This window comes from Coptis chinensis, chromosome 7 (assembly GCF_015680905.1).
Source record: "Coptis chinensis isolate HL-2020 chromosome 7, ASM1568090v1, whole genome shotgun sequence".
NCBI classification, from domain to species: Eukaryota; Viridiplantae; Streptophyta; class Magnoliopsida; order Ranunculales; family Ranunculaceae; genus Coptis; species Coptis chinensis.
In genome coordinates this window covers 79247184-79269526 of record NC_141462.1, presented here as the reverse complement: position 1 = coordinate 79269526, position 22343 = coordinate 79247184, and the positions used below count along the sequence as shown (strand labels likewise).

At 36.7% G+C, this 22343-nt stretch overlaps 1 protein-coding gene across 1 annotated transcript; it reads right to left on the bottom strand.

Annotated features, from left to right (window-relative positions):
• Nucleotides 1-4749: 4749 nt before the first annotated feature.
• LOC147489138 (exopolygalacturonase-like) lies at nt 4750-21967 on the bottom strand. The gene is made up of 5 exons (XM_086574578.1): nt 21917-21967; nt 6050-6367; nt 5428-5717; nt 5087-5315; nt 4750-4977 (listed from the first exon to the last, which is right to left on the bottom strand). Exons 1-5 carry the CDS (start codon nt 21965-21967, stop codon nt 4750-4752), a joined length of 1116 nt encoding a protein of 371 aa, XP_086430704.1.
• Between the last annotated feature and the right edge of the window lie 376 nt (nt 21968-22343).

Here is a 22343-nt window from a genome sequence, read left to right as displayed (position 1 = left end):
CTGTTTTAAAATTTGCTAAATTTAGGAAGGAGTTATTCAAGTTATAACTATTTTTACCTGACCAACTGTTTTTGTTTGCCTTTTGTTGGTAGGCAGGCTAGTATCTAGTTGTTAACTTTTACAGATTAATACATATTTTTCTGTTACAGATTGATTTTAACTATTTTTTCCCTGCTTGTTTTAAGTACTTCATACCCATAATGATCGAGTATACTCCAAAAACTAATTAGTACCATACATCAGATGGAAAAAGAAATATTGACAACTAACCTCAATATTTTTAGATCTGCTTCAAATACTAGCTGCTAAAGTAATAATTAACAAAATTAAAACCTTCTTGAGATTCGATCTTAATAACTTATTAAATAAAAAAAATTCTTGAAGTTGTGAGAAAAATTGAAGAGTGAAAATAATATTGAACAAACAGAGATAATATTGCACAAAACCGTGCAAAATGATCTAAACAGTGTGTCATATGTCCAATCTCTTATCTCTGTTTTGCAATTGGCCGACATATTTATTTGTACCCAAAATTTTAAAAAATATGCCTATACTGTTTCCATTTAATTAGGACAACATTCAAATACTATCTCTCCCAAACAATCGCATCACCATCGTATCCCATAAAAATCAATATTAATTAACAAAAGCAATCTAAAAACATACACAAGTATTTCAAGAGTACAATTTTTTTTACTTAGATATATAAAAGTCATTTTATAAGTCGAATATGAGTAAAAGTAAAAATTACATCTAGTAAGAAACTAGCTATAAAGTTAGTTAGATAACATTTTCCTAAGAAAACAGTAGGAAACTCTAGATCCACGAAAGCCAATAGAATCTCCAGACCCTACAAAAACCAAAACGAAAAAATTAAATAATATAAACAAACGAATATATCCAATGAATTCATTAACTCACTAACCAAATGAAAAACTTTAGACAAGCTAGTCCAATGTATAATCATAAAAAATAACCAAAAGTACCATTCATAAGAGAATCCATATGGTTGTCATAAACACAACAACTCAAGGTGTAGCATGAAAACTTGATGAAGCTTAAGAGTGATCCCCAAAGCAAAAACATCATTTGTGGCCTGTAAAAAAAAACATACAAACACTATATATATACAACATAAAAAGAGTGCATTTGTCATGTTATTTGCTTATATGTCCTACCCACCTAGCTCAACTTTAAAGATATATCAAACTGATAGATTTAAAACTTCTTATTCTGGCCCACTTGAAAATTTAAAAGACACGCGAGCAGATTTTTGCAGTTAGGCAGCACACTACTTTGCCTAAGCTACATCTGAACTTCATTCAATAATCAATACGATATGCATAACAAAGAAACTGAGGCGTTGCTTCTAATAAATGATCACCAATCAAGTTCCTGCTAAAGGATTGGCTGGGCCAAGGTATCTATTGCCTTGGCTGTTGATGGTTTTAGATGCACTTCTACCAATGGTGTACATCTCTTAGTGAGTGTAGTCATTGTTCACCACATGGATATACCCATGTCTAACACTTTGTTGGCTACCAACATTCATTTAGAAGCAAAACTCGATTTGGACATTCAGAACATAACACATCAGGTAAGGTATAGTAGAATGTTATTCATACAATTTATTTACCTTGGCAGCATTTGGATGAGACTAGGTTAGAAGCAATGGTTATATACCTCGATCGCTGATATTTCTTATTACATTCAGTGTCAATATGCGTGATTGAGATTCCACAATCTAACACTCATGCCAAAGGCAATAACACATGCAAGCATTGAAAACAAGGTGCCATCACCATTCAAATCAACAACATAATCATAAAAAAAAATCTCCAATACGATACGATACGATACGATACAATACAAGAAAATAAATTTAGAATATCAAGAAAATACACATACTAAGAATTTCAAACAACGGGTTGGTTCACTTGTAAATTCCAGTCTGTTCAGAGATCTCAAATCTACATGTAACAAGTAGAAAAATACATTAAGAGAACAGAAAAATAGATAGCAATTAGAAAATGTATAGTGACCCAATAGCATTGGATGAGCACAAGCTCACCCTCGCCCACCTATCGTATCGGCTAGGTTTCCTTCCTTGGTCAATATGCTTGGCTTTGCTATCACTCATGACTTGTATTGTAGTTGCAGTAGTCTTTTTGGCCTGCCACATTCATTCTAGAAGCAGTAGCCTCCAGGTTGCCTACAGACGAGAAGCTTCGCTTCCTCTCACCTTTGAAAATAAGCTACTGGCCTGCTAACTAGGACCATAATATTCCTGGTTTGAAGTAAAAGAAATTACTGAGAAAGACTTCCTCTGTATGTGAAGTGTCTGGATATGAAGGTGGCTTCACTGTAAAACAAAATGAGGTCTAAATGATGTGGATATATATTATATACAAACCCCCCCTCCCCCTCCCACTCCCCCTTGCGGCTCCGAAACTAATACTCAGTAGTCCTAGCCTCCTCGCCTCACTAACAAAATATCACATGAGGCATTGATGTATACAGAGGTATTAGATACGAGCACTACAAGTTTTGGAACAAACAAACAATAAAAGAAGAGCAAGAGCTAGTCTTCTTGACAAGTCACTCCAAACACTTCAACTAAACTAATTCCTTTTTCATATTACACCTTTCTTTCCTCTAATGGGAGAACCTTATCAAAATTGAGGAACTTACTCCAATGTAATTCAATTCAAACATGTAATCCCAATTAGTGATTGGGTATCTCGATCGATAGTCGTAAGTTTGAACATTGCAATAAGCTAGCCAAGAACCTAAAAGCAATATATCGCTGTAAACAAAAGCATTAATGTTATTCCACGAGTTCTTGACACGTGAAATTTAGGCAATTGCTTCAAACTTTCTTCAATATGAAATCTGCATTTCCAAAAACGTCTCAATTGAAACCTAATAGTAGGTTTAGGAAGTGATATCCAAATTAAAAAACCAAATATTAGAACCCAACGAAACAATTAAAGAACTGAATTTGATAGAATGTTACCACTCAATAGTTGGAAGGGCTAAGAAGAAAATGAAGTAACCAGGGTAGAAGAGCAACGCAACAGTACAGTTGGAGCGTGAACGAAAGTCTATTCTTTAGGAAGTGTGCAAAATGGCCGTGGAGTGAGTATGCAAGAATTCCAAGAGAATAAGAGATTGTGTCTTCTTTCTGTTTTTTCACCGAGATATTAGGTCCGAGATTTAAGGAAACTCGAATTAAATCGACCATTACAATGGTTATAGACGACTTGAAAAATGAAAAAGGATGTATTAAAGTTGCATGTAAGACGGTTATAGACGACTTGAAAATGTTGCATGGGTTAAAGTAACTAATCCAGTCCTTGACTAGTTGGGAAGACGACTTGAAAATTGAAAAAGGAATTTTTGTTAAAAAATTACAATGAGTTGGCAGTATACAAGGCACTGGCTGGGGCTAATCTAGTATTATCGACGAGGAGGCTGCTGCTACCACACGCACTGGCCAACGTACCCTCCTCACTACCCAAATATTAGACCAGTACAAACATAATTGGCTATGAATTTTAAGCTAAGCAAAGTTGGGATTTGAGCCCATAGCTCGCTCATATTATCTACTCGCTATTCGGTTTTAGTAGATTTAAGTTGTTTATCATCTCTTTCCCTTTGTCAAATTTTTGGTTGAACCAGAAGATCAAATTAGGAGATCTTACGTGTAAGCAAAGAATCTGATGGAATCTTGGTCCGTTTTAAAACCACGAAATGCCAAGTTCAGGCAATGTTGCGCTTTGTTTCAATTTGAAAACACGGTTTGGTGTGTTCTTGGTGTTAGTAATAAAGACATGATTCAACTTTCAATATGTTCCTTTTGCCGCATGTTCGATGTTTATTAGTTTTTCACTCTGCTTTGAAGATCAGTGCACGTTTGTTCGCTTATAGTTGACTCTTGCCAATTTTGTTTATGTTGTCTCCCTCTTTTTCTTTATTGTCCTTGAAAAAATCATCCTCACACTACAGAGAGATTATCAAGAACAAAAGCATAATTTCAATGCAAATAATAGTAGTGTAGAAAAGATCAACCTAGCCACTAAAAATTTGAAGTTCAGTATTCCAATTTAACAGTATATTCTTACCAATATATTTTGATGTAAACCCACAAATGAAAACTAGTTTTGCTAGTCACAAATATTTCCTAGCCAATTACAATTTGGGAGTTTTTTCGATTAGCCGTCTCATACGTTCAACATTTTCATTAGAAGCTAGTTAAGACATGTAATGGGGTTTTGAATATTTCCTCTTTTCCATTCCATTAGTACGTCTTGTTCATGAACCCTACTGATAGATCTCTAAAGAAATTGAATAGAATAATTCATATAAATATAGCAATCCAGTAGTTTTGCAGTTTATCTCCCTTTAAATTGAGGTTGCGGTGCTTGTGCAGTTCAAATGTTCAATCAATGAGCTAGAAGTTGAAGGATAAAATTATGGAAATTGAAATGAAACACAAACTCTATATTCCTTTATATATTCTACTTGAATACATGTGGCTAATTACTCTCGTGGCCACCATTTAAGACCACTATTTGTATGTATTCGTAATTTTGTATTAGCAAACGTTCAACGGAACAAAACTTTTTCTTCCTAATCGAGTTGGACCAAAGGTGTTCTTTTCCAACGATTGTCTTTCTTAGAGGTGCCGAGAAAAAATAAGGGCCACACTCTTGATATATTGATGGTGAATTCATAACGTGAAGGGCTTTATGAGCAAGGTTGTGGATTTTCCATGCCAGTAATAGAGATTCCTTTCACGTTGGTGCAAGTTGAAGTTGCTGGTCCATCTGGCAAAATATATTTAAGATCGATGTTGGCAAGTACAACGTTCTCACACGCCATACTTGAACTACACACCAAAGTAACTTCAGACTTAGTAGTTGCGGTGCCTCTGATATTCTTAAAAAGAACATCACTAATCTTCACTTGTGAGGGCTGCAAAGGATAAAAAAAAGAGAGTAAGTTATATGGCAATTTCAGCTCTTTTAGTCATAAATATATACTCGAAAAGATTGCATATATGTAGATTAACGAAATGGTCTACCTTATTAGTTTCACAACCCCTCCCTGGGCAATACTCTTGATCAATGATAATAGGGTTTTTGACGTTGGTCATTATGATGTCTTCAAACGTGAGATTATTAGCTTTGCTGGGAGGTGATCCTGGCCAACTCTTGACTCTAACCCCATTATCAGTGCCTATTAATGTACAATTTTGTACATGCACCCCGCTTACATCTTGCTCATTTGGATACTTGCCCAAACTTCCTACGCTGCAATTATACCAAATATCAATACTTTTTATTCAAAAGATTCACAATATTTTAGCAAAACCAATACTCAGGTTTATTCTAAATAAGACGTGTGTGAGTATGTGAACCCTACCTGATACCATGGCCTGGCCCACAAATTATTTTCGAGATAAAGATATTGTTGCTGCCTGGTCCAATGGAGATGCAATCATCACCAACACCAATTGTAGAAGACGTTTTATTGATCTTTGTTGACTGACTTATGTGAATGCCATCAGTATTTGGGCTTTTGCTTGGTGCTGTGATGTTCAAATCTTGGACAAGGATGTCGTTGCTCATTAATAAGTTCATGTGGAAGCCCTTACTATTTACCAATGCAATATTGTTAATCGTACCTCCTGAAACTTTGACGATTTTTAGAGTCTGCAAATCACATGTAGTTGATAAGCAATCTTTCTTAGGATCAGTCCAAAATTAGTATATAAAGATGATAGTAGCATAAATATACTAATAGAAGTGGTGTGTGGCGTAGCGTTTCGGGGAGTACCACTTCTTTGTTATGCGATCTTTTGGTGTTTTTGTATTTACTTTATTTCTTTTGTGTCATTTTATAGCAAAATAACAACAGTTTGTCAGTTTACCACGATTTGCCCTTAGATGTAAATCAGCCGTTGAGTGTGGCAAGATATTTGGAATGGGTGTTCCAACCACCTTGATGTTTCGGTGTAATGATTAGAGATACAAACTTTACTTACAATAGGGTAATTTTCGCATTTTCCTCCTGCATTATGACAACCAGAGCGTCCGTAGGATGCTTCTCCTTGGCCATCCAACATTCCAGTACCAGCTCCAGTGATATTAATAGAAGACAAGTCCTTGAATTCAAGCCAGGCTGAGTCCTCAAAAGCACTCATATATGGAGGAGCCTTCAATGTTCCCCTTATTTCAACATTTGGGGACTTATTGCAAGGCCCACTAAAAGACACCGGGCCTACTAAGAATTCTCCTCTAGGAACAATGAAGGTTGAATCCCCAGCGTGCTTGCATGCATCAGTCCAGGCAGCTTGAAATGCCTACAAAGAAATTGAAAAAGCTTGTGTTTAATTTTAGTGGTGAAGTATTGAACTAAATTTATTTTTGTTAAATGTGCTCACTATTAAGTTAGATTAATTTTAATTTGGTATTTGGCTTTTTAAGCACATGCACAATTGTAAAGTTCGGTAATATATATGTGAATGCACTTTGAGGATCAACCTTGTTAGAATCAAACCCACCCGCGCCCAAACACCTGGAACTCCAGTTTTTAGTTGAGTGCGACCTGCGCCTTGCCAAGGCAAAACTCGAGAGCCCTCCGAGCTGAAGCGCCTGGACCTTGAGTTTTTCCCTGAGCGCGACCCGCGCCCTACCAAGGCTAAGTTCGAGCGCCCTTCGCGCCCAAACACCTGGAACTCCAGCTTGACTTGAGCGCGACCCGTGCCCTACCTAGGCTGATTCTGAGCGTGACCCACACCCTACTTAGGCTGATTCTGAGTGCGACCCGCGCCCTCTACTGAAACTGCCCGATTTCCACAGGTTTGTTTCGAACTTCCATTTCTTTAAGGTTTTCAGTGTTCTAACTTGTTATATACACTGAGCTCGCGTAAACAAGATGCTATTTATAAGTGAAGCAAGGAGGCATTCAGGTACTCCTTTCTTCCACACCTCGCATCTCCAGTTAGAGGTTTATACTAGTATATCAGGATTATTTGTAGTGTTGTCGTGTTTAGTTAAGATTGGTCTTAGCCTTGCATGAGATTAAGGTCAGGTTGAAGAAAAACACCTAACGTAATCAACCAAACGTCAACAAACACGCCTTTCTAGTATACCACTCACTATACCTTTAGCTAATATACCACACACACCACCTAAAATAATGGCTGAAGAAAGAGAGTCTCCTCTCTCTGACTTTTACAAAGCCTTGAACGATAGCCCTAAATCTTGCATCGTTCTATCAGACCCAGTGGGGGATTTCCGAATCCCCCCAAATATATTTAATTTGTTACCCATTTTTCATGGGTTAGACCATGAAAAACCTTATCAGCACATGCGTAGGATTGACCAAGTCCTTACTACATTCCATCATCCTACGGTTGGTGTTGAACAAATTAAACTGAGGGTATTTCCTTTCACCTTAGCCGATAAGGCGGCGTCTTGGTTAACTGCCCAAGCGCCTAATTCTGTGGACTCGTGGGACAAACTTGTTCAACTATTTATGGAATATTTTTACCCACCACTGAAGACCGATGAAATGCTTTCCAAGATGTATTTCTTTCGACAGAATCCTCATGAATCATTTTCAGAGGCTTGGAATCATTTCACCGATCTTCTTATAGAGTGTCCACACCATAACCTTGTGAAAGACACGTTAGTTCGTGCCTTTTTCAAGGGACTGTTACACCACCACAAAGCGGTGCTTGACATAATGAACGGGGGTAGTTTCCTCAGTAAAGGAGCCTCATAGGCTTATAAATTTCTAGAAGATCAAACAAAGCATAATAATAACTAGGGGGGGGGGGGGTAGTAACGATATCCCCCATTCTGCTAGTTCTTCTTCAACAGTTAAGGCCGCTAGTATGTTTGAGATGAAACCCGATCCTGAGATTAAAAACTTAATGAATCTCTCACTAAAAAAGTAGAGGCTATTGCTGTTCAACAAAAGCCTATCCCTGTCATGAATGTCAACTCTATTCCCTGTAATTTCTATTTGAGTCCTGGGCATCCCGACTCCTATTGTCCTCTAGTCTATGAACATCCATCCGCACTGCCGGACAATGTTTATTCCATTAATAGCAAACCTAACACACCTTGGAGACAAAACCCCAATTTAGGTTGGCAAAATAATTAACAAGTTACATCTCCAGGGTATAATAATCAAAATGTTAGGCCAGCACCCAATTACAACCAAGCTCCCCAGAGATAAGGACAAGGACAAGGTAATTATAATAATTATAATGCTAATAGAGGTATCATTCTGGTTAATAATAACTATCACAACCCACATGTTAATAATCAATGTGAGATAGTTCTATTCACAACACCTGTGACCACTACACCTACACAACCGGATCGTCTTGACGCCTTCATACAGGTTAGCCAACAACTTTTCCAAACCATGGCTCAATCTAACCAACAACTTTTCCAAACCATGGCTCAATCTAACCAACAGGTTTTATAATCCATTAATCATTTAAGCCAACAGTTAGCCCAAGAGAAAGCACAACCAAAAGGCGTGTTTCCAGGTCAAGCGTTACCTAATCCTAAAACACCAAACACAGCTTTTGAGGTAATCGGTAATACTAGTAATGAAAATAGAAACGTAGGTAAGTTAAATGCTATCACCACTCTTCGTTCTGGCAGAGTGGTTGATAACCCCGTAACTATGCCTGTGGTTACCCCACTAGTGGTCCCTACACCTAATATTCTACTAGATACCGAACTGGAAACTGAAGATCCTACCCCTGTAGAGGTACCAGTTAAACAACAACCTAAGAAACAAAAAGCCAAGGTTAAACATCCTGCTGACCTTTATGCTAAATATAGAGAGAAACCACCGTTTCCCCAGAGATTAGCTATGTTAAACAAGGATACAAATTTCGATGAGATTAGGGAAGTTTTCAAAAATCTAACGATGAACCTTCCTTTTTTTGAAGCGATTAAAAAGTTACCTCACCATGCTAAGTTTCTTAAAGAGTTGTGCATTATTAGGCGCAAGACAAATATTCCTAAAGATGCCTTTTTAACTGAATAGTTCCCAACTCTATAGGAAAATAATGGAATCGTTAAGTACAAGGACCTTAGTCGTCCTACTGTACAATGCACCTTGGGGGATAATCACATGACAACTGCTCTATTAGACTTGGGGGTGAGTGTTAACTTACTCCCTTATTATTTATATAAACAAATCTGTCTACAAGAGATGCAACCAACGAAAATGATGTTGCAATTAGCGGATCGTTCTATTAAGTATCCTAAGGGTGTGGTTGAAAACGTGCTAGTTAAAGTTCAAAATTTTTACTACCCAGCCGACTTCGTTATCCTCAACACAGAAGTCGCTAACAACTCTGTTCCTATCATTTTAGGGTGTCCCTTCTTGGTAACTGCCAACGTGCTCATAAACTGCCGCGATGGTTCGATGTCCTTGTCTTTTGGCCATCTTTCTGTTGAGGTAAATGTTTTTAAAATGATGAAACAGTTACCAGATTCGTCTGTAGATGGGGAGGTTAGCATGATCGAGAGCTTAGCTCAAGATTATTTTATTAACACATTTCCAGAAAACCAAATGCATAAATTTCTGTATTTTGGAAGTTCAGATTTCGCCGATGACTCCTACTTAGAGGAAGTCAACACCATCTTCGAGTCTACACCTATCGTAGACCCTTCTGTTACTCCATCTACAGAGTTTGAAAACCTGCGGCCTAAGCAAGTATTTATTACTCAAGATGAGGACCCCCCAGAAGCATTTATCGATATTCCTTCCACCCCGGTGCTTAAACCTCTTCCTCCTGAGTTAAAGTATATTCAACTTAATTCGGATGGTAGTCATCCGATAATAATATCTTCTCTGTTATCTAAGGAGGAAGAGACACGTTTGATCAGGGTGATTAGGGAACATCGTTCTGCGATTGGTTGGTCCCTAGCCAACATTAAGAGAATTGACCCTAATGTATGCACTCATCGTATGCATTTGGAGGATAACGCAAAGACTTCTCGCGAACCTCAGCGTCGCTTGAACCCTGCCATGAAAGAGGTGTTTAGGGAAGAGGTCTTACGGTTACTCGATGCGGGTATCATATACCCAATCTTTGATAGCGAATGGGTAAGTCCCATTCATGTAGTTCCTAAGAAATCAGGGATTACCATGGTACGTAATGCCAAGGGTGAATATGTTGCCGCATATGGTCCTATGAAATGGAGGATTTGTATTGATTACAGACGTTTAAATGCCATGACACGAAAGGATCATTTTCCTTTACCCTTTATAGATCAGATGCTTGAATGTCTAGCTAGTTATGTTTTTTATTATTTTTTGGATGGCTACTTTGGCTATTTCCAAATTATTATTGATATTGATGACAAAAAAAAGACTACCTTCACATGTCCTTTTGGAACATACACCTATAAACGAATGCCTTTTGGCATTTGTAATGCTCCTGGTACCTTCCAGCGGTGTATGCTTCATATATTTAGTGATATAGTAGAGCGTTTCATGGAAGTATTCATGGATGATTTTTCTATCTATGGAGACTCTTTCACTGACTGCCTGTCTAACCTGTCTAAAGTTTTGACATGATGTGAAGAGAAGAGTCTGGTTTTAAATTGGGAAAAATGTCATTTCATGGTGAAAAAAGGTATAGTACTAGGTCACATTGTATCTAGTGATGGCATCGAAGTAGATAAGGCCAAACTAGATAAGATAGCGACTCTACCTATACCACGGACTGTCCGTGATATTAGAGCCTTTCTAGGCCATGCAGGTTTTTATAGGCGCTTTATCAAAGATTTTTTGAAAATAGCTAGGCCATTAACTAATATGCTTTTAAAGGATGCCATTTTTTATTTTAATTTTAACTGTAAACAGGCTTTTGAAACTTTAAAAGCCGTCTTAACTTCTGCACCCATTATACAGCCTCCCGATTGGTCTAAACCTTTCGAACTCATGTGTGATGCTAGTGATTATGCAGTTGGTGCTGTCTTGGGACAGAAACTAGACTATAAGTCCACTGTTATTTATTATGCTAGTAAAACTCTAAACGATGCTCAAAGTTATTATATAACTATTGAAAAAGAATTCTTAGCTGTCGTTTATGCTTTAGATAAGTTTTGCCCCTTATTTGGTTGGTTCTAAGACTCTAATTTACATGGACCATGCAGCCCTTAGGTACCTTCTCGCAAAGAAGGATGCTAAGCAGAGATTAATCCGATAGATTCTTGATAAGAGCCCAAAACTGTAGTTTTAACCCCTTTAACAATATTGCTTTAGACCAATTATGTGATTAATAAGTAAGAGTTAGTACTGTTATCGTGCTTTTGTGTATTTTAGGCACTGGAGTCGAATATGTGCAGAAATGCGTCCCTTTTGTGAGATAAAGGAGCAAGGGTTGGTTGCTAAAAAGTTCTATGATAAAAGGCCAAGATTCAAGGAGAAAAAGCCTTTTTAAAGCCCGGTCAAAACTGAAAAGTCAAAGTCAACGCGGGCAGAAACAGTGCATAAAAGTCAGTAGAACTTCCGAAGGCCGTATCTTTAGACTCAGACCTTGGAATTGGGCTTACCTTATGTCAAAACGACTGGCTCGGAAAGAGATTTCCAATGGTCTAAGCCTTGACTCAATTAGAGGAGCAGAAGTGGGCAAAAAGTGTGTGGAAGTCAAATCCAGCTAAAAAGGCCTCTGTGGACTGAAGAAATTGGGTTTTGGGCTCGATTTTTCAGCCCAAAACATAGCTCCTCAGCCCATGCACGAAAAAGTGGATCTGGTCTCCTCCATTTGTATGGAGAAGACTTAGCTCTTAAGGATAGTTAGATCTACATTAGAAAATTAGGTTAGACTCCATTAATTAGTTCCAATAGCTTGTTTTAGATCTAGTTTTTACCTTCAATTTATTAGTGTTAGAACAAAGTAGATTATTATTTAGAATCACAATTAGTTTTAGAATTGAAGTAATTAGCTCTATTACCTTGTTTTAATTTAGATTTAGCTTTGTAGCCTCCATTAGAATCATTTAATAAAAGCTTTATTATTATTCAATTCAATTGCTTCTCCTTCTATTATGTATTCTTTTCATTATTTTGTTTATGATAGTCCCATGAATTAAAGCTAAACTTCCATTAGAGGGAGTTGAATGAAGCTTTGAGAGGACTTGATTTGTTAGTATAGATTTGTTGTTTAGGATTTTAAGTTTATGTTTTTCTTGACTTAGAGATAAGAAGAGTTTAACCTAAACTAGAGAATAGTGAGTTTTCCATGAGAATGGGAACAAGCTTTCTCTCATGCTAATTATTTTATGACTAGAGATAGTATAAAATAATTAGGGACCATTACAGGTCTAGTCTTTGTATTTTAATCTTGTGTGAGAATATCTATACTAGGATTTTCTATACAAATCTATGCTAGCATGTTAAGAACTGAAAAAGTGGATTTCAATCTCTCTCTAGCTTTCTCCATATTTGATTCATCTATATTTTTATTAGTTGAGTTAATTTAGAGTTATTTGAATCCATAGTATAATCATAGAATAGAAATTTCACATCACACATTACTCTCACCATTGTTTTTTGTGTTTGATTAGTTGAATTCATTTAAGTATAGATGGATTAAGAGTGGAACGATTATATACTCTATATATTGCATGAATATATATGTGAGAGTAGGAAATAAAAAATTGATACCGTAAGAATGAGGTTAGAGTAATCTAGTTGAGTTTTTACGGGTTATCAAATGGCGCCGTTGCCATCTTAATCTCGTTCAAAACAAGAATTCAATTGCTTGAATTCAAGGGGTAATCCCCCATTCTCTACCCACCAACCCTTTTCATTTTTCTTTCTTTTTTCTCATATTTTCGTTACTGTTCACTATTTTAAGCACAGAGCGCGCCCGCCCTCCCTTGTGTCTGCGGAATCACAGCGAAGAATACTGTGGTAAAGGTATTTTTAAATTTCTGAAAATTTTCAGATATAATATTTAAGGTGTTATTAATTTACTGGAATATTTTCAGAATTTTTCTAATTGTTTTACCTTGTGAACAAATATGATCTTTACATTGCTGCATTTCAGTTTTCAAACCGTAAGTTCTTGAAAAACAGACGAGTAAGGTTACTTAGGAAGTCCCAAAAATTCTAAACTTTTTATAGGAATATATATCCTAAGTCAGGAGTTTTCAGTAAACATTTGACGAGTTTTTGATTTTTTTTCACCTCCTAACTAGTGGAGTGTTTCCAGTGTGTTTCTGCAGTTTTGCAAACACTTAATTTCTGGAACAACAGCCGATAAGGAGGGTTTGTAGAATTCTAATTGCTCTAATATTTGTACAGGAATACCCATGATCTATCAGGACTCTCCAGTAAAATTTTGGCAATTTTTGTCTCTGTTTTGATTGGTTAACCATTCAGTTGTTCGTATTGTATCCGAAAATTGTTTTACAAACTTTGAAGGGAAGTAGAAGGACTTTCATAGCTCCGATTGATCTGAAATTTTACAGGCTACTTGATAGGTGTCTTAGCAAACTACTGTAAAAATTTCAAATTTTTTGGAGTGCTCTCCGCACCCTAGATAGCCTATTTCCAAGCGCGCCCTGCGCTTAACCGCCTGGGCATTGTGTCAAGCTCGAGCGCGACCCGCGCCCTAGATAGCCTATTTCCAAGCACGCCCCGTGCTCAACCGCCTGGACATTGTGTCAAGCAAGAGCGCGACCCGCGCCCTACCAAGGCCATTTCTGAGCGCAGCCCGCACCCTTTTCTGGAGCAGCTCGATTTTCACAGGTCAGTCCAAATTTTCATTTCTTCAAGTTATTCAGTGTTTTTAACATCATACAAATACTAAGATCGCGTATACAAGACGCTATTCAAACGCGTAGCAAGGAGGCATTCAGGCACTCCTTTTTCCACTCCTCGCCTCTTCTGTCAGAGGAGTTTTAATTCTAGTATAATCAGATTTGTTTTTCGTAGACATAAATACCACACGCCTATCTAGAATTTCACACACTACACCTGCATCAATGGCTAAAGAACAAGAGACTCCTCTCTCTAATTTTTATAAATCCCTAAACGATGGTCCTAAGTCGTGCATCGTTCTTGCAGACCTAGTGGGGGATTTTCGAATTCCCCCTAATATATTTAACTTGTTACCAGTTTTTCATGGTTTAGACCACGAGAAGCCTTACCAGTATATATGTAGGATAGAGCAAGTTCTCACTACATTCCATCATCCTAGCGTAAGTCCGGATCAAGTTAAACTTAGGGTGTTTCCTTTCACCCTAGCCGACAAGGCGGCGTCTTGGTTAACTGCCCAAACGCCAAACTCTGTGGACTCATGGGCTCAACTTGTTCAATTGTTCATGGAACAGTTTTACCCACCACTAAAGACAGATGAAATGCTTCAAAAGATTCATTTCTTCCGCCAGAATCCTCATGAATTCTTTTCTGAGGCCCGGAATCATTTCACGATTTTCTTATTGAATGCCCAAGATCATAATCTTGCTAAAGACACGCTTTGTTCGTGCCTTCTTCAAAGGGGCTTTTACATCGTCATAAGGAGGTTCTAGATATCATGACTGGGGGTAGTTTTCTTAGTAAAGGAGCCTTGGAGGCTTATACATTCTTAGAAGATCAATCTAAGAGGAACAACAATTGGGGAGGTAACGAATCTTCCCGCTCCACTCCTTCTTCTTTTGAGGTTAAACATGATCCCGAGCTTAAAACTCTTATTGATGCCCTCACTAAAAAGGTAGATGCCATCTCTGTTAAACAACAACCTTTCCTGTCAAGAACATTAAATCTACTCGTTGTAATGTCTATTTTAATCTTGAGCATTCCGACTTCTATTGTCCTCTTGTCTATGTAAAAAACCACCACTTCAACCAGTTAACTATCACAAGGAAACTTAGGTGACCGAATAGAGGTTTTGCCCAACCCACAACTATCAACATTAACTCAACATCAAGGAGAAAGGAAACTTAGGTGACCGCCTTGAAATAGATGGGGTTTAGTGCCCATGACCCAGATTGGGACAACTATCAACATCAGATGAAAATGAATGATCAACAAGCGAAAACCTTTGGAATTGGACCAAGAGATGATTCAGGGTTGAGATGAAACTATCTGGACGAGGAGATGAAAAGTAGGTAGATGAGGGGATTGTTGGAGAAAGAAAAAATCAAATTATGCAACCAAACTCCAACTATTTGATGAAGATCGGTGCATGATAAAAACAAAATCAAATATGATGAAACAAACGATGAAAATGATGATAAAAACTTTTGATGAAAAAGGTTATTGACATGTCTGACCTAACCAAAATAATAACCAAATAGGCGTGCTTCCAGGTCAAGCAGTGCCTAATCCTAAGTCAACAAACACCACTTTCGAAATAAAAAGTATTCAGTGTAATGGTAATATAACCCTAGGGGACCTACAGGCAGTCACTACCCTTCGTTTAGGGAGAGTTGTTGATAAAAAAGTAGCTATGCCTAAAGACCACCCGCAAACAGAAACTGAAAATAAAACCATATCGAATACTGTAATAGAAATTGATGATCCTACACCTGTAGAGGTTCCAATATGGACACCTAGATGGAAAACGGCTAGAGATAAAGCAAAGACTAATAATATTGCTAAATATATAGATAAACCACCATATCCCCAGAGACTAGTTATGTCTAAAAAGGACAAAATTTTGATGAGATTAGGGAAGTGTTTAAAAATCTGACTATAAACCTACCTTTTCTAGATGCTATAAAAAGTGTACCTGGACACGCTAAGTTTCTAAAAGAGTTGTGCACCAAGAAGAGGAAAAACAACATACCCCACGAAGCATTCTTAACTGAACAATATCCCTCTTTATCTGAACATAATGGAATTGTTAAGTACAAGGACACTGGTCGTCCTACTATACAATGCACCTTAGGTGACACCTTCATAACAACTGCTTTATTAGACCTGGGAGCGAGTGTTAACTCACTCCCTTTTTATTTATATAAACAACTGGGTCTAACAAAACTTCAACCAACCAAAATGACTTTGCAGTTAGCCGATCATTCTGTTAAGTATCCCAAGGGTGTAGTTGAAAACATTCTCGTTAAAGTGCAGGATTTTTACTATCCAGCCGACTTTGTTATTCTTGACACAGAAGTTGCTCATGATTCTATTCCCATCACCTTAGGGCGTCATTTCTTGGCAACTTCCAATGCCCAAATTAATTGCCAGGATGGCTCAATGACTCTTTCTTTTAGAAATCTTTCTGTGGAAGTTAACATGTTTAGACAAAAGTAGAGACAACTAGGTTTTCCTGTAGAAGGTGAGGTTAAGTCTACTGAGAGTTTGGTATATCACATTGGTGCCTCCGACAATCTCGTCCCTACACTAGTAGATACCCCTCTTATGGAAGAAGACAAAGATCATAATTTTGACTCCTTGAACATAACTGAACTAGCGAAAGAATTTTCCACCCTGCCTTCCGACACTACAAGAGATAGAGTAAACCTCACAATAGACGAGATAGATGAATTCCTCAAAGATGGAGATGAATACCATAATTATATGGATGTGAACAACCTAGATGAGGAATTCGATGAGTTTCTAAGCACCTGTGATGATCCACCATCTCAAGAACTACCTAAAGAGCCACCTGATACCTTCATTTTCAGATGTGTGCTAATACCAACCCATGCCACCAATAAGTTTTATGCTAAAACCACGCACTCATTTTTTCCATTAATTCAATCTAAAAATTATCCATACCTTACATATCTTCCACAACCATCCATTTTCTCACGATCATTCACTTGGATACTTTTTCGCTCAAAGAAAAAGAAGAAACTTTATGCTCGATTAGGTTCTAGATCCATCAGAATTCACTCCCATTCTACTAAGCCATGCCATAGGAAATCTTGGTGCTTAATTCTGTTTGGTGGTGCATTACGTGTTAACTATTTATGGAAAGATCCACAATTATTTAGATTATTGATGTATGGTAAACTGCATGCTAATACATATCTATATCACATTAAGTCTAGAAAATCTGACTTAAAAAGACCCATATAATTTTTTGTAACATACCACTTTTCTGGAGTATAGGCCAAACAAAAATTTTCAAACTTAAAAAGAGTTTTCCAATTTTGTTTGGGGGTGGTGTATTTTGGTATTTTATTTCAAAACGTTTTGCCACCCATTGTCTGTCATGTTTACTCCAATTTAGTTAGTACGTAATAGTTTAATTGTGCTTTATGTTATCATATCATTTTTACAATATTTCTGTTACAGGTACTGCCAATTTTTGCCACGTTTCTATGGTAAATTCTTTCCTTATCTCTTTACACTTTGAGGACAAAGCATTCGATTGTTTGGGGGTGGGATAGAAACATTTGCAAAAATTAGGCACTTTTAGGATGTAAATTACGCACTTTTCTTTATATTAAAAAAAAATTAAAAATTAAAAATATTGTTTATACTAGGCACTTAGTGATAATAGTATTGTTCCTTTCTCCATGATGATATTAGTCTAGAAATCTCACGTAGTACTTGAATTAGGATTTAATTTTTGAAACATAGATTAATATATAGGTAATAATTATTGCATCTTTTCATGAACATCTTGCATGAGCATCTTTGATTGTGCTTGGCAGTATTTTTCTGAGACCTAGGTTAGAGTACTTAATACATATCCTGTGAGCATCTAGCCTAAAAGCCTCATAAGAGTGAAATATCTGAGTGATGACACAAGGGAGAAGTAAATTCCGAGTAGAGAAATCACACATCCACTTGCTTGAACACCACACTATATCCTAAACGAGAATTTAGGCCCTCTTTGGATCGATATAGCCAAAAATTCTCACTTGTACGAAATTTATTATCCGCTAGTCGCCCCACTGAGCTTTTCATTAGCCTTTTCACAAACCACAAATCCTTTACTCAATAAAACAAAATAAAAAATAAAATCAGCCTACCTATCTAGATAAGTCTGAGAAATAGGATGAGTGAAGAAAAGAAAAGAGAAAAACCTGTGTAAACAAAAATTAGTTAGTTGCTTAAAAAAAAGAAAAAAAAAGAAAAGAAGTTTCCATCCAAAGAAAATAAAAATAAAATAAAAATAAAAACTCCAAAAATAGAATAAAAAGAGTCAAAAAGCCAAAATAAAAAAGCTAAGGATGGAAACAAAGTGTAAAAGCAAAAGAACAAGGTTTTCTCTAGTTACATAATATGAAAACCCTACTTTATCAAACTTGTCTTTTTGAATTAATATCCATTTCCTTCCTTCTTTAACCAACACCTAGGCCCCGTATCACCTTATAAAGACCTCTAGCTCAATTAGGAATAGGTTGATGTGATAGTAAGTGGTAGATATGTTTGATCGACCTCGACTTCCTTGGATTGTCATTGAGATTGTGAGGAAACGTGTGCCTACTGCACACTAGAGTTAGCAAACTTGAGTGGAAAAATCAGAGTGTTATGTGTTTTGACACATTCCTTGTGAGAACCTACTTAGGTACGCTACCCAAAAGTTTCAGAAACGAACCTGCCATTGCATTTCATATCATAGTTCATTATATAGTTGTTTATCTTAAGATGATTTGATTATTATGCATGTATTAGTTTAAGTTTTAGAATGATAATTCTTGTTTAAATACTAGTGAGATGTATAGATCATTGAGACATAACTAAGGAAACAATAATTTTATTTCTTAGTCGTTGTAGTATAAATGAAGTTTGTGAGTACCTTCACTGGAAAACTCTCACGAGGCTATAACTCGTCTACTAGGGAATTCCTAGTGGTTTAAGGCCTTGTTGCATATGGTCAATGCAATCGCACTCGGCGAAACGAGATTAGTTAGAACTCCATTTTTGGTCACTTATTCTAATTTCTTATATTTGCTTGAGGACAAGCAAAATGCTGTTTGGGGGTGGTTTGATAAGAGCCCAAAACTGTAGTTTTAACCCCTTTAACAATATTGCTTTAGACCAATTATGTGATTAATAAGTAAGAGTTAGTATTGTTATCGTGCTTTTGTGTATTTCAGGCATTGGAGTCGAATATGTGCAGAAATGCATCCCTTTTGCGAGATAAAGGAGCAAGGGTTGGTTCCTAAGAAGTTCTATGATAAAAGGCCAAGATTCAAGGAGAAAAATACCTTTTAAAGCCCGGTCAAAGCTGAAAAGTCAAAGTCAACGCGGGCAGAAACAGCGCATAAAAGTCAGTAGAACTTCCGAAGGCCGTATCTTTGGACTCAGACCTCGGAATTGGGCGTATCTTATGTCAAAAAGACCGGCTCGGAAAGATATTTCTAATGGTCCAAGCCTTGAATCAATCAGAGGAGCAAAAGAGGGAAAAAAGTGCATGGAAGTCAAATCTAACTGAAAAGGCCTCTGTAGACTGAAGAAATTGGGTTTTGGGCTCGATTTTTCAGCCCAAAACATGGCTCCTCAGCCCATGCATGAAAAAGTGGATCTGGTCTCCTCCATTTGTATAGAGAAGACTTAGCTCTTAAGGATAGTTAGATCTAAATTAGAAAATTAGGTTAGACTCCATTAATTAGTTCCAATAGCTTGTTTTAGATCTAGTTTTTACCTTCAATTAATTAGTGTTAGAACAAAGTAGATTATTATTTAGAATCATAATTAGTTTTAGAATTGAAGTAATTAGTTCTATTACCTTGTTTTAATTTAGATTTAGCTTTGTAGCCTCCATTAGAACCATTTAAGAAAAGCTTTATTATTATTCAATTCAATTGCTTCTCCTTCTATTATGTATTCTTTTCATTATTTTGTTCATGATAGTCCCATGAATCAAAGCTAAACTTCCATTAAAGGGAGTTGAATGAAGCTTTGAGAGGATTTGATTTGTTAGTATAGATTTGTTGTTTAGGATTTTAAGTTTATGTTTTTCTTGACTTACAGATAAGAAGAGTTTAACCTAAACTAGAGAATAGTGAGTTTTCCATAAGAATGGGAACAAGCTTTCTCTCATGCTAATTATTTTATGACTAGAGATAGTATAAAGTAATTAGGGATCATTAAAGGTCTAGTCTTTATATTTTAATCTTGTGTGAGAATATCTAGACTAGGGGTTTCTATACAAATCTATACTAGCATGTTAAAAACTGAAAAAGTGGATTTCAATCTCTCTCTAGCTTTCTCCATATTTGATTCATCTATATTTTTATTAGTTTAGTTAATTTAGAGTTATTTGAATCCATAGTATAATCGTAGAATAGAAATTTCACATCACATTACTCTCACCATTATTCTTTGTGTTTGATTAGTTGAATTCGTTTAAGTCTAGATAGATTAATAGTGGAACGATTCCGTACTCTAAATATTGCATGAATATATATGTGAGAGTAGGAAATAAAAAATTGATACCGTAAGAATGAGGTTAGAGTAATCTAGTTGAGTTTTAACAGGTTATCAATTCTTCTCCTGCAAGAGTTCACATTAGAAATAAAGGACAAAAGAGGGGTAAAAAACGTAGTTGTCGACCACTTATCTAGACTTACAAACGACGATGATAGTGATTCCGAGTCCATATGGGACTCTTTTTTCCCGATGAGCATCAGATGCTATTTTTCGATTACCACCATGATATTCGACATTGTGAATTATTTAGCGTATGATGTTATTCCTTATGATTGGTCAAGAAATGAACGTAAGAAGTTCTTGGCCAGAGTTAAGCTATACTACTGGGATGAGCCCTACTTTTTTAAATATTGTACGGATCAGATTATTCGTCATTGTATTCCCCAATGGGAATATAATGAGGTTCTCTCATTCTGCCATAACAAAGGGTAAGAGTGTGGTGGCCATTTTAGTGGTATGAAAACAGCTGCTAAAATTTTTCAATGTGGGTTTTATTGGCCTACTCTCTTTAAAGATGCCCAAGTACATTACAAGACGTGTGTTCGTTGCCAACAACTTGGGCAAATCATGAAACGTAATATGATGCCATTCAATTCAATCATAGTGGTAGAAATTTTTGACGTATGGGGCATTGATTTCATGGGTCCCTTTCCAGTTTCCCACAGTTTCATTTATATTCTAGTTGCTGTGGACTACGTGTCTAAATAGATAGAGGCCATAGCTTGTCGTAGCAATGACCATAAGACAGTTGTGTTTTTTGTTAAAGAGTATATTTTCTGTCGATTTGGCATTCCTAAAGCCATCATTAGTGATGGTGGAACACATTTTTGCAACAGAGTTGTTGCATCTCTCGTGAAAAAGTATGGAGTTACACATAAGGTAGCAACTCCGTATCATCCACAAACTAGCGGACAAGTAGAAGTTTCTAATAGTGAAATCAAAAAGATATTAGAAACAACTGTAAATCCTGATAGGAAAGACTGGTCAAAGCGTCTATCTGATGCCTTATAGGCATATATGACTGCTTTCAAAACTCCTATAGGTATGCCTCCCTTTAGACTTGTATTTGGGAAACCTTGTCATTTGCTCGTTGAATTGGAGCACTGCGCTATGTGGGCTATAAAAAGCCTTAACTTCAATTTTGATGAGGCGGGTGTCAAGCGCAAGTTACAATTGAATGAGCTTGAAGAAATCCGTAGTGATTCTTATGAGCTCGCAAAGGATTATAAAGTTAACATGAAATGTGTTCATGATAAGCAAATCTTGCGTAAAGAGTTTGTAGTAGGTCAAAAGGTCCTATTTTACAACTCCCGTCTACATATTTTTCCAGGGAAATTAAAAACCCGTTGGTTTGGTCCTTTTTTGGTTAATGAAGTCACCCCTCACGGGGCAATCACCTTGGTAAATCCCAAGGACAACAGTACCTTTCAAGTCAATGGCTAACAGTTGAAACATTTCCATGAGCTTTTGTCCCCTGATGTAGAGGAAGTCCTTTTACAGGACCCTATCTGTGAAGACTGACCTTTTCGTTGATGTACTTCTTTTCATTTCCATATATTGGTAAGTGCACCATTCAACTAAGTGGTCCCTCCCTATGGAGTGTGTGGCTGTAAGTACCGGATCCTAAGTCCACAGTTAACATAATTCACGTTTTCCACTCTTGCATGTTTTCTCGAATTTTAGGTCATATTCCTTTATGGTGTGAATTATGCATTTATTGCTTTCTTGTTTTTCTTATATTAAATCTTATTCATAAAAAAATAAAAAATTTGTTAAAATCACAAACATAGTAATTTAGGAAGTCACGGGAATCTGACTTTAAAAGACCCACTTTTAAAAATAATTTTCTAAACGCTGTTGTCTAAAATTTGTTTGGGGGTGGGGTATTTGTTTTCCGTCCTGGATTGTTCAACTTTCTATTTGTGTTGTTTAGGCCATTTAATTGTATT

What these genes read in the sequence shown, in the direction of transcription:
- LOC147489138 (XM_086574578.1), bottom strand. Translation starts at nt 21,967, where the DNA reads ATGGTGCACTTACCAATATATGGAAATGAAAAGAAGTACATCAACGAA. An exon ending in AGAAGTACATCAACGAAAAG is followed by an intron (nt 6,368 to 21,916) that starts GTCAGTCTTCAC and finishes ATTTCTTTGTAG; the next exon opens with GCATTTCAAGCTGCCTGGAC. An exon ending in GGGGTTGTGAAACTAATAAG is followed by an intron (nt 4,978 to 5,086) that starts GTAGACCATTTC and finishes TATCCTTTGCAG; the next exon opens with CCCTCACAAGTGAAGATTAG.